The sequence below is a fragment of the Talpa occidentalis genome, unplaced genomic scaffold (assembly GCF_014898055.3).
Source record: "Talpa occidentalis isolate TD23 unplaced genomic scaffold, MPIMG_talOcc4v2.1 talOcc4.12, whole genome shotgun sequence".
Lineage (NCBI taxonomy): Eukaryota > Metazoa > Chordata > Mammalia > Eulipotyphla > Talpidae > Talpa > Talpa occidentalis.
The window spans coordinates 12298699-12311156 of NW_023601212.1; the positions used below are offsets into that span (position 1 = coordinate 12298699).

Below are 12458 nucleotides of genomic sequence, written 5' to 3' on the forward strand. Positions count from 1 at the left end.
CTCCGAGCAAAGATAATTGCAGCCAGCTCCACTGGTGATTCCGATGTACTGGTAAGGGTAAGCTCAGGAACCTCTGCTAGAGGGTTATGTTTTACGTTTTATGTATGGTAAGATGGTTAGCCAACTGTATTAAGGTGACATTCTTTTTTATCTCTAATTAAATATAAAAATATCTTCCTAGAATTCTATCTCTAGCTGAAAGATGTCCACTTTTTAAAAATCATGCCCCCATAATCCAAGTATTACAGACATAGTACCTGTATTTCCTGCTGGGAACCACTGTATGGGCGATTTTGCAAAACCTAATCCGATATTAAAGGGATAGAAAAGTCCACTGCTATTCGGAAAACAAATAATGGATTCCTTGTTTCCATAATAAACTTTTAAGAGAGTATGTTCCCAAAGGAAACTCATTGTTACTGAATAAAAATCTTCTTGGGAAAGAAAAATTACCTCCATAGACAGTCTACATGAGGGATGCAAATTGTAGAATAACAGACACCAAAGAATTTGCATTTACTCAAATCTAAAGCAAGGCATTTCAGCAGCATCACAGCCTTGTACAGAGAAGCCTTTCCATCAGCATCAGGCTGACCTTCACAGGAGACCAGGATCCCTTTATCAAGCAGAACACGCCATCCTCCAGGCATCCTACCTGCCATTAAGGAAATTCTCCAGAACCATCCAGAATGGAAAGTGGTGAGTCAATGTCTATTATTAAATATTTTTAACCTTAATAATCCAAATATTTATTTTTTGATGTCATAAAGATAACATAAAGCAGACAAGAAAAAAAAAATCCCTAACTCTGGCAAGAAGACCAACAAATTCCAACTTTCGGTAACATTTTCAGGATTCTAGTCATATTTAATTACTAATGGTTCAATATACTTTTACTGCTCATACAATCTAGGTTGGCATTTCTTCTGAGACATCAACTCCATTTATCATTATTTTTTTAAATGAGGAGTTACGTATTAAGAACTCTTCTAGCATAATGACGGTGCACATTAAATATAATAATTTCCAGTAAGTGCTCAATTATACAGAAAGCAGAAGAGTCTACAGTTATCTACAACTTGAAATATCTTTTATTCACACATCTTACTTTAGGCTAAAGGTGAAAATTTTCCACATGTGTATAAGAGCCTGAGCTGTTATTTCCTATCTATTTTCATATCTATTTCAAAGGACACCCAGATCACCCCCAGCTGGTTTAAGCCCCCCGGACACAGATGTTATTATCAACATAGAGTAAAACCCACCCATTGAGGAACAAATTGGAGACTAAAAAGTCCACATTTTGAGATGTTGACAAATGATGACAGAAGAAATATTTCAAGAATGTAAAGTACCGTGAAAGAAAAAGTAATATATTTTTTAAATGCTCCAGGCTCTTCGAAGTCACATCTCCAAAGTTAAGGAGATAGTGAGAGTCCTAAGCAGGGAACTAACAGTTGACATACGGGCTACGTTTTTGGTTTGGTTTTGCTTATTGATGTCATATTGGTTTACGATGCTGTGTATGATTTAGGGAACTAGGCTCACCCCCCTCAGAGGGATGCCCCCAACCATGCCCACCGCCAAAGCACCCACAGTCCTTTGGCCTAGACCAACGGGCCCCCTCCCAGCTGTGTTCCCACCCCGAGGCTCCCTGTCCCTCCCTTTTGGATCCAGTTTGGAGACTTAGAAGGTGGGAGAGAGGGGTGGCTCCTAGGAGGGGCTTATAGATGCCTAAGATGGGAGCCAACCAAACTTCTATAAAATCCTAACGTGGTAAACTCACACAGTTTAAAAGTCTCCATCTTTACTTCCAGATTCCATGGGGGTATTTCAGGATTCTTTGATGACCTTGCCTTACCTGGTGTTCCCAGGGAGGTTTGCCCGAGTTAAACCAGTAGGGTGCCCTCTCCCCAGATACAAGCGGAACTCAAAGGCTGAGCTGCCCGTGGGGACTGAACTAGCACTATGATTCCTCAGTGGGCCTCTGCCTCCCCCGGAGAGGGCACCCGGCTCCCCAGCAAGGCAGGCTGTGCTGGGTTAGCAGGGCGGGGAAGGGGTCCGCACAGCGCCAGGATGGCACCTGAGCCTGACAGGTGCCCACACACTGGACTGCCCCTGGCCAGGAGGCCTCCTCAGGACACTTGGCCCACAGCACACAAGGAACAAGGCAGAGGCTGCCCACCAAGCCCTGTGGCTCCAGGTCTTTGTCTTGAGCATAAATGCGCCTGTTTCATATTTGCGGGACCACAGTTTAGGATTTGTTCTTCCCTAAAGCTGTGGATGGTGTTTGGTTCTACTCTTTGGTCTGCCTTGAACTATCTCTTGACTCCCTCACCTGGTGTAAGGAGCACCTGCTTAGAGACTCTCGAGAATTTAAAAGGCAGAAGATGTATTCCAGAGAATGGCATCAAAACTTGTAAAATCAGTAGGTGCTTCAGACACCATAAGTGTGTTTGCTATTGCATAATTAAAAGTACTTTAGGAATTGCCTACATTTTAAATATCCCATTTCGGCACATGTATAAATGGGACGTGGTGGAAAAAAACCACAGGACCCACAGGACCATTCACCTGACTATGGGCTCAGCCCATCAAGCCAACAGGAACCAGCAGTGTCTGTGCCAATGTGTCACATATACACAATCACAATATTAAGCACAAAAAAAGATTTTTCCAAATTCTAAAGGCTAAATTGATTCATATTGATATTTGCTTGTGCTTTCTGTCCGGAAACATGTCTTTGTTTTCTCAACAACTGAGCTGAATGCAAGTTTGTATCTAGAGTATTTGAATAAAGAAGCTTAAGTGATTCCTGGTTTCTGCAGGTGTGGGCTCTTTAAATAGACACAATGCACTGGAGTAGGAATGCCTGTAAGGTTTTTAAAGTAAATATCATTCCTTTCCAAAAAAGAGGGCAGAAACTCAGGAGCTTAAGAAACCAGAATTCTCAGGAACGGGAGGAGTAAACCAGGTGATAGATTTAAGAATTTGTACTAGGTTCTGTGGCTGAGTTAAAATTTGTTTTAATCCTCTTGTTGTGCTGTGCGAAGTGTAGGTGTTTGCCTTTTTGTGCCACTGCTTCAGAGCATGGCTTTGCCCCACTTCGAGAAAGCCCCAGAGAGTATATTTCCTTCCTGCCTCAGAGAAAACCTCTTTCTCGCCCAGTCTTTACCTTTTCCTAAAACCTTTCTCCAACTTCACTTCCCTCAGCCTCTCTAGGAGTCATTTTACTTAGTCTACAAGTATTATTTCCTTATAGTTGATTCTATTGTGTTTTTTCATCTACTCCGCAAGGATTTACTGCAGTCTTCTTAGTGCAGATACTTGACACCCTCCGTTTGCTCTGCCCTGAGTCTCTGGCCTGTCCTTGCACCCCACCCCCTGTCCGTGCCGGCTCCCCTGGGCAGCAGAGGTACAGGAATTAAATTTCTAGCCTTCTCTTACTATAAACTCTTCCTTGAGGAGTTTTATTTTCATAATCTTAACTACCATAGATTTAAAGACAAAGCTTAGAAGCACCGTTCTAACCCTGGTCAAAGTTCCAAAGTTCCAGCTAAAAGGATCTGCAGGCCATTTTTGATTATGCCACCCAAGCTCGAAGTCCACCAGCTCTCTTCTTTGTCTCCTTGATTTCTCGCCCCATGCATTCCAGTCTGTGAGTGTGCATAGTGTGCACAATAGCACACGCGTGTTTTCTTTTGAAAGTTGCCTCGGTCTGGTCCCTTCCCGGTCACTTCCACTATCTTGTGATTCTCTTACTGTTTTACCATTTTCCAGCCTATCTGCTTCCTCATCCTCAACCTCTCCTAGGATCTACCCTCAGATTCGTCTTCCAAAGAGGTACTCCAAATCTTCCCCCAAATATGACAAAGTCATACTCTTGTGTTCAAAAAGTTTGGTGTTTTCCATCATCTGCAACATACAGTACAAATTTGTACAGTCTGGCTTTCAAGATGGTCAACATTTCCTTCATTCTCAACAACAACCAAAAAAGATGCTTCCAAGAAGAATTTAATGAAAGCCAAGCCCAGTGGAACTGATTTTAAATAAGGAGGAGACAGCCCCTAAGCAATACACTTAATACATGAGGAAGTTATATAGGACATTATAAGTGTAAATGCTACATAAAAAGAAATAGTAGAATAGTGTAAGGGGATCCACAATATTTTATGGGGAAAAGCAACATAATTTAACTATGTTCTCATTAAGAGTACGGTTGAGGGCCTCCCCGGTGGCGCAGCGGTTGAGCGCTGGGTTGCGAAGCTGCCCACAGCCTTTGCAGCGCCGGTTCGATCCCCGGCTGCTCCCCGGCTGCTGGAGGAGGGTCCCACATGGTGCACAGACCTCTCCTGCCGCCCGCTGCTCCCCTCAGCAGTGTACTTCAGTCCTTCTGCCTGTTCTGCTCCCCGCTCTGGCTCTGGTGAATTCTCTCACCCTCCAGTGCTTCTGACTGTACCCAGTGCTTGCATAAATAAATAAATCTTTTAAAAAAAATAAATAAAGTGCACAATTTAAAAAAAAAGAATACAGTTGAGCCAACTCTTGAGAGACAAGGGCATGTGGATAATGGTGGTGGGGGAGGAGAGAGAAAATTCCAGACAGAGTGGATAGCGATGCGAGGTCTGCAGGCAGAAGTGGTGTGTCTGGAGCATCTCAGAAACTGGCTGGAGAGTAGTGAGCACGGGGCTAGTGTCCGGGATGAGATCAGACTCTCGAGCATCAAAGCCAAGCCATGTTGGGCCATAGGAGGGACTTTGGCTTTTACTCTGAGTGAAACAGAAATCACGGTGTGTTTTTGAGGAGTGACATGAACGGATTTTCTTTTTTAAAGGGTCACTTTGCCTGCTGTGCTGAGAACAGGGAGCAGGGGTGAAGGCTGGGAAGCAGGGCAGTGAGGAGGCCAGTTAAGGGGCTGCTGCAGTCATGTGCAAGAGATGACCGGGGACTGAACCTGGATGTTAGCAGTGGAGGAGCAGAAAAGTCAGCAGGTTGTGGAGTTATTTTGCAGGTTAGCACCATCAGGACTTCCTGAAGGCTGGTAGTGCAGTATGAGAAAGAGAGGAGCTGAGGTTGACCCTACAGTGTGAGCCACTAGAAGGATGGACCTGGCAACAACTGAGACAGAGAAGATGGCAGGTAAAGCGAATATGCGAGAAGAATGGGTTCAGATCTGGAGATGCGATGGTCAAAGCATCTACCTGGCCCCAGGTGAAGAAGAATGTCCAAGTGTGAACACCTACAGGTCTGGGCTCACAACAGGCCTTGGAAATTCATGCTCGTTGAGAGGGTGTTTAAATCCATGAACCCACCTGCCCCGATCCTCACCCCTCTACACATGCCTTGCTCCTTCATGCCTCTGCTGAGCTCCTGCCACGCCTGGCATCTGCAGGGCCTCCCTCCCTCCGCCTAACCTCCAGGCCACATCCGAGCCTCAGCTCAGCCCACAAAGCTTTCGCCAGCACCGCAGTGTCCTCTTCTCTCCTCTCTCCTCTTCCACACACGAATGTCTTTTTTTTCAATGTTTTATTTCTCTCGCTAAAGCAGGTCTCCTGAAGGACATCTGCTCTATGCGCTCATTTATTTTGCACCCACTCAGGCACGCTGCCCGCGACCCTGCACGGAGTCAGCACTGCCCAGCGCGCCGCTGACTGCTTCGGAAACAACTTCACGAGTTTTGCTCTGGTTATTTGCCATCTCATAAACTTTCTCTCTGCCTGCTAATCGCCTTGTGGTTATCTGTCAAACTTACTTAGAATAGGTGCCGCTTCCTCTAGGCTTTTTGGTGTAACATCCAGCATATCTTGATAAATCAAATCAAAATCATCCATGAAAAGCCGTTTTGGAAAAAATAAATAAATAAATAAGGCCAAGACTGGCTGCAACACACAAAGGATTCAGCCTGGACCCTTCACCTTTACCCCTGACTCCCCCAGCTGAGGTCCACGCCGCCACCCATCAGCCCGACTCTCCCCGTCCTGCGCAGCTAGGAGACCTAGTGTTTCCCTCCACTTCATGAAGTCTTTACCCTTACGTACGTCTGTGGTTCTCAAACCTCAGAGAACATCAGAATGACCAAGAGGGCCTGTCAACACATGTATGTACGGAGGGGCCCTCGCCCGCAGTGCATCGGGAGGAGCACCGAGGACCTGCTCTCCTAGCAAGTCCCAGCCAGCGCGGCTGCTGCCGGCCCCGGGACGCACTTCGAGGATCATAGGGCTCCCCTTGTCTGTCTGACTCGAACCCTTGCTCGCGTCTGACCTTTAGTCCCTGCGTCTCTCTCCTCCTCCAGGCTGCTCGGTGGGCACTCCAGCCTCGCAGCCACTGCCCACACCACTCGGCCACCCGCCTCTGCCCTACCGAGGATGAGCGCCGAGTGAATGCCCTTGACCCCGGTTTCTCCTTCCTCTTCAAGATGTCCTCACATCGTAGTGTCTCCTTTTCTCCATGTTTACTCCCACCGTCCCTTGAGTGCCGTTCACATCTCCTCAAATCTCTGTAACCCAGAAATGCACACATAGATAGCAAATCACAAGCAAAGCTCTGCTTGACACTATGGCTCTTTCCAGGTATCATCCCCTTGCTAACTTCTCTTTGTCATTCGAACTTCAAGAGGTCTCCCTCTCTGTCTTTGCCTCCTCCCGGGACATTATTACCTGGCCTCTGGCCACCCCCACATTCTTCCCAAATTGCTCTTGCTAAGCACTGAAACCACAACACTGAAGACAACGGATGCTCTGCTGTCCTTACCTTCCCGGACCCCTGTTGGCCATTCCACATTCCTGCTTTTTCCTCCTTTATTGAGCTCCCTTCCCCTGAATTCTAGATACCTTCCTTATTCCCCTGGTTTTTCCAGTTCTTCACCAACCACTTTCTTCCTCAAAGGCTTCTCTTCTCCTTCTCTGAAGGCCCTTTGGATGAGGCTGATCGCCAGGCTTCCATCTTTAAACACCTAGTCTAGTCCAGAGTTTCCCAACCAGAGCGTGAGGAACCCAAGATTCTGATCCTCACAGGTGCTGGGGTCACCTGGCTTGTCTCCCCCAGGCACACATCATCCCCCCTGTGTTATTACAGACTCTGCCTTTCACACACTTGCCCCTGAGATTTCATCCTCTGACTCATCACCATCAACAACATGGTGGCTCTGAGATGTCTGCCCCGCGCTCTCTCTCCTGTCTACCACTGCTCGGACCCACTGCCTCTTGACTGAGTTATTCCAGAATTCTCCTGACTGGTCTCCCTGTGGTTTTGTGATGTTTAAATTCACCCTCCTTGCGGCTGCCAGAAAAGTCTACCACCACCTGAGGAGGGGGCCCCATAGTTCCAAGATACCAACAATGATGTAAACCAAGGCTACCACTACCACAATAAAAATATTTTTTAATTAAATAAAATGCAAATCCAGCCACACTGCTCCCTTGATTAAAAGCCTCCAGGGGGTCACTGCCCACAGGACAAAGTCCAAACTCCTTCAAACACAAGAAACTTCATAACTGAGCTACTGGGTTCCTTTCCCAGCTTTACCCCTGTCACTTCCTCTCTCACATGCCTTATTCTGTTCTTGTCTCCAGGCCTGTCTGTCAGACTGGAATGTTCTGGGCCAGTTTACCAACACCACACACTCTGACCTGAGGTCAGCATCCCCTTGTTTTCCCTCACTCCCTGCCTGCCTTCACCAGGGACTGGCATCTTCTGTGTTCTGAATCTCCCAGGCAATTTTCCATTGTTGCACTTAGCACATTTGCATTATAATGATTTTAAGTATTTCTCTCCTCCCACCAGATAGCATGTTCTTTTGTATCCCAGTCCTGACACAATGCCTGACACAGAGACAATAATTATAATTGATAAGTAAATGTAGCCTTAAACTTCTCCCAAAAGGGGGGTAGGGGGGAAAGAGGGTAGGAGGGGATATTGTACACAACTCTAGATGCAATACTTGATTCCTTTGGAACAAACATAAGGTTATTAAGCTTTGGATTTGAGGCTGATTTAAATGAAATAATTCAAACCCCCTTAATTAAAGGATATATAAACCAAAACCCTCAAAAGTACAGCTAACTCACCCTACAGATAACTCTGTTTTGTGGAAATCAGGGTGCATGTGGCTTTATTTGAATTAAATAATATATTTTCTTGGAACCTAGTTCTCCATTTTGTAGAGGCATTTTGTGTAAAATCTAGCAGTTTCCAAAGCATGGTCACATCACATGCACGTTCAATAAAACTCTGAAGTCAGCTATGGAGAGGTTCTTATAGCCATTTTACAGATGAAGAAAATGGAGCTGAGAGGCTGATTTCCCAACCCAGTGACACCCATGTGGGGTGTGAGAGCTGAGCCCCAAGCTAACAGCCTCTTCCATCCACTTCCCACTTGGCCTTACTTCTGGTTGGGGTTTCTCCCTTCCATTCTTTCTGCATGGAGATTTAGCTCATAAATCAAATTACAGCCTTAGACTACACATTCAGTCAGATTAGAGGATATTTTTGGTTAGATGCCTAATACATTCGTGTTCATTATGTTTAGTCACGCACCCTGATGCTGAATTCTGTGCCAGCTGAAATTGCCAGCAACACCTCAATAAAATAGAACTAAAACCATCCAACCCACTATAGAACAATTATTTCAGTTAGAAAATACTTTACAATTCCCCCAGTTCAACTACTAATTCGGTGCCTATATGTGTTCTGTAATAGTCCACATCGAAGGCTCTCCTGGGCAGCCCCTGACTCACTATCCCTAGAAGCAGAGCTGAAGATTTCAGAACCTCAGGGAAATATTTTTCTTGGATCCCCACTTTATTGCTGACCAGCAATCATGAGAGCTTGGCAAAGAACTTAGCCCCCAACCTCAGTGTCTTCATCTGTAAATTGGAGCAAATTAAATAATACATGTCAATTTCCAAGCACTGTAGTGTGTTTGGTAAGCACAGAGTATGGGCTCGATAAATATCTGTTAGGGGAATGGATGATTCCTTCCTGTCTTTGGCCTAACTTCGAAGCGACAATTTCTCATGTTGTATCACCTTAGTTTCAAAAATTAAAAATAGTTAATTTAGTAGAGAAGACAGATAATAAGGAACTTTCTTCTTGAGGCCATCCAGTTGACCTGCTCATCTACATCACAGAGATGATGCGGCAGGGACACTGTCACTCTGTAACCTGAATCATGCAAAGCTCATGTTTGCATCATGTAGTAAGAAGCATTATTGCAGGTGCATCTGATCTCTGATCTCAAGATTAAAACACAAATTATAAATCTTCCTGGGGCAAATCAGAATACAAAAATAGGAGACTTGATGAGCTGCTGGTAAAAGATGGAACAGTGTTTCTTTCTCTTAAGCAGAGAGGGGATGACTTTCTTTCAAGAAACAGGGGAGGGGGCAAAATGATCTCTGTTGAGGTGACTTCCAGTTCAAGAAATCTATCACTTTAACGAGCAAATAGCATCGCAATTATCAGCCCTTGAATGTGCCCCTTAGGAGGTTAACTGAATTCTTCCATCCACAATTGATTGTTACTATTTCATTTGCTTAAGTCCCAGGAGACTACAGCAAACGAGTGTATCAGGGCGTGAGAGTGAAGCATACAGTCAAAGATCTACTGGCAGAAAAACGATCCAGGCAGACAAGTACTTCGAGATTTAATGTAAGTCTCAATCTAATACGTTCTGAAGCCTCTGGGGGTTTGTCTCCTGTTCAGGCTAGCTATCTCTCCCTCCCTTACTCCACGCACCAATCTCCCAGCCACTCGAGTTGATATTCTCCATAGCAAAGCCTCCTTTATTTAACAGCAAACAATAAAATTGCTGGTATTAACGTCACAGCACACTCCAAGCCAGCACCCCAAAAGCTCTGGGGATGTCTGGCTGCCTGTGAATGGAGGCTGAACCCTGACTTTCTCATTCCCTCCAGTCGTGAATTAACAAAGTCACAGTTGGTAAAAATAATGTGGACCTCCTTCTGAAGAGGTATGATCCTGTATCTCTGAATCGTATCTGGTGTCGTATACCAACATTACCTCAATTAAAAAAAAATGCGATTTTAAAAAAACACATTATTCTAAACCAGGTTGAGACAAGGTGGCAAAGTTCTCTCTGTAGCATGCAACTTCATATTCAAAAACCCCAGGAGATGTCTTTAGTGTAAAGCCTCTATCTGTCATCTGCATCAAAAACAGCTTCACACTCTGTGCCTAGAATGTTTATGTAGCTGCACCCACATCTCCAGAGTTAATTCTAGCATGGAAATAGTCACGGGCTATCAAGATGAGGATATAATCACTTCTTGTAGTAGGTAAAATATAACACCATGAATGGCAGGCATCGCTGGGAGCAGGATTAAGAGCAAGGGAACTGGGATAAACGAGGCAACCACGGACAGCACCAGGCACAAGGGTATAACACATCAGACCCACGGGTGTCCCCACTGTGTCTGCTCAGGCAGGGCTCAGCCGTGCCAACACTGCTCCCAAGTCAACTTTCTGAGAAATGTGTAAATGACCCAACTCCAGCTTCCAGTTCCTCCCAGATGAAAACACCTTCTATTGCACATCTTCTGCCTTCCTTCCTTTTAAACCACCTCCTCCCTTCTAGTTGAATGAATGGAGCTCAGGTGATAGAGAAATCTGGATCAATGGCTCCTTGTCTGCTTCTAATGGAGTGTTTCACCAGCGCCTGCTCAGAATCATCTGGGGTGTGTTAAAAATATTCATACCCTCTTGAGAGGTGGGAGGGGAAGAGAGGATTCAGACTCTACTCTGTGTGAGCCAGCCTCAAGGAAGTAATATGGATTACTTGGCCATGATCCCGGCTAGAACTTTGAACTTGATGAAAGTTCCAGGCGAACTGTCAAGACTGAAGACATGATGTGGATAACCCCGTAGTCTAGAAGCAGCCATTGCACCTGCCAGTGTGAGTGAGGAAACATCGCCCTCCTGGCAACATCATCAACACTTCTGTACAAATGATCCCAGAGTTCCCAAGACAAGAAAGCCTATATCCAAACAGTGGAGAAAAACTATTATCTTTTTTTTTAATTACCTAGCATGACTTCTGGCTCAAGAAAACAGTGTGTTTTCTCTAATTATTACTTTTCAAGAGATAATATAAATATAATTAATTGTCATATTAGTTCCTTTTAAATGCAGATTCCTGGCCCTGCCCCAAGCATATCTATAGCATAGTAGACTATAAATGGCCTTTATGAACGAGTTCCTTGGGTGATTCCTTGGCACATTATAGCTCGAGAACGATACCGGAGACCAAAGAGCAAGTGTAGAAGCCTCCCAGGCCATAGCCAGGGCTCTTCTCTCTACCCTGATAAGAGTTTGTTGAGTGGTAGCTACTGGCCCAAGACACTGAAAGTGTTACAGTGAAAGTGGGTCCAAGAACAGGTAACGCACAGCCTGTGCCATTAAGCACCTGTAACCTGGTGGCAAGAAGTGCTAATACACTTAACACAGGACCAACCAAGGCAGACCATGCTGGGCCGGATGAGAAAGAAAAAGGGCCAGCCCGATGGTCCTGTGCTAGGAAGACAACGGTTTGCAGAAGGACAGTTTAAAGTGCCCTTCCTGGACTCTGTCTCCCTGCAGGGCCACACTCGTCCCGAGACACTGATCTCCCTGCGTTTTCCCATTTCACAGATGAGAAAGTTGAGAATAAGACAAGGGAAGTGATTGTTTCCCAAGCACACAGTTAGCAAGAGGCAGGTGCTCTGGCTCTGAAGTCCATGCCCCTTTAAAGCAGGAGGTCAGTGTGGCTGGAGCAGAACAGCCGCTAACACACGCAGTCCATGTGGGCTGCTGCCACAAGGCATCGTGGGCCGCAGAGCTCGTCAACCAGCACACACTCATTTCCCTCAGTTCCCGCGGCCGGGGGGCCCAGATCAGGCACCCGCATGGCGCTGGGCCTGGCTCCTTGCAGCTTGCAGTCTTCTGGCTGTGTCCTCGTGCAGGAGAAGGGCTTGGGGAGTCTCTGGATCTCTTTAATAAAGTCACTAGTCCCACCCAGGAGGATCCCCCTCGTGACCTCCCAGAGGCTTCTGATACCATCACCTCGGACATAGGCCAACAGACAGATTTGGGGGAACACCAAGCTTCAGACATCGCACTCGCGAGCAAAGGAAATCAAAGCATATCGTGTGAGGACACCTGGGACTAGATGCCTCGCCAGGTGGTGTTCTGGTTATTCTCAGGTGGAGTCCGCCTCACCTGCAGGGGCACAGCTACCATCTACCTTCTCGGCACTAGCCTCCCTCCTCCGCCTCAATTCAATGACCTTTGAATTGGAGGTTACATGTGGTTCGCTGGGCTGCATGTAGTTTTTCTTCTCCCTGCTGCTTGAATGGTAGGTTATAAAATGCAAAAGGAAAAAAAATCCCCCAAATTGTGGCTATTCAGACTTTAGGTGCTTCCATGAACTGATTTTACTCTCTTCCTACTCATGGGCTCATATT

The 12458-nt window shown here is 45.8% G+C and overlaps 1 protein-coding gene across 1 annotated transcript in view; it reads left to right on the forward strand.

The window, feature by feature from the left end:
- The first annotated feature begins 681 nt into the window (after nucleotides 1-681).
- The window catches only part of POU2AF2 (POU class 2 homeobox associating factor 2), a 33929-nt gene continuing 22152 nt past the window's right edge, over nucleotides 682-12458 (forward strand). The window contains exons 1-2 of the mRNA XM_037504251.2: nucleotides 682-699; nucleotides 9539-9648. Coding sequence (XP_037360148.1) covers nucleotides 690-699; nucleotides 9539-9648 — 120 coding nt within the window. The 5' untranslated portion in view covers nucleotides 682-689. The remainder of the gene's footprint in view (nucleotides 700-9538; nucleotides 9649-12458) is intronic.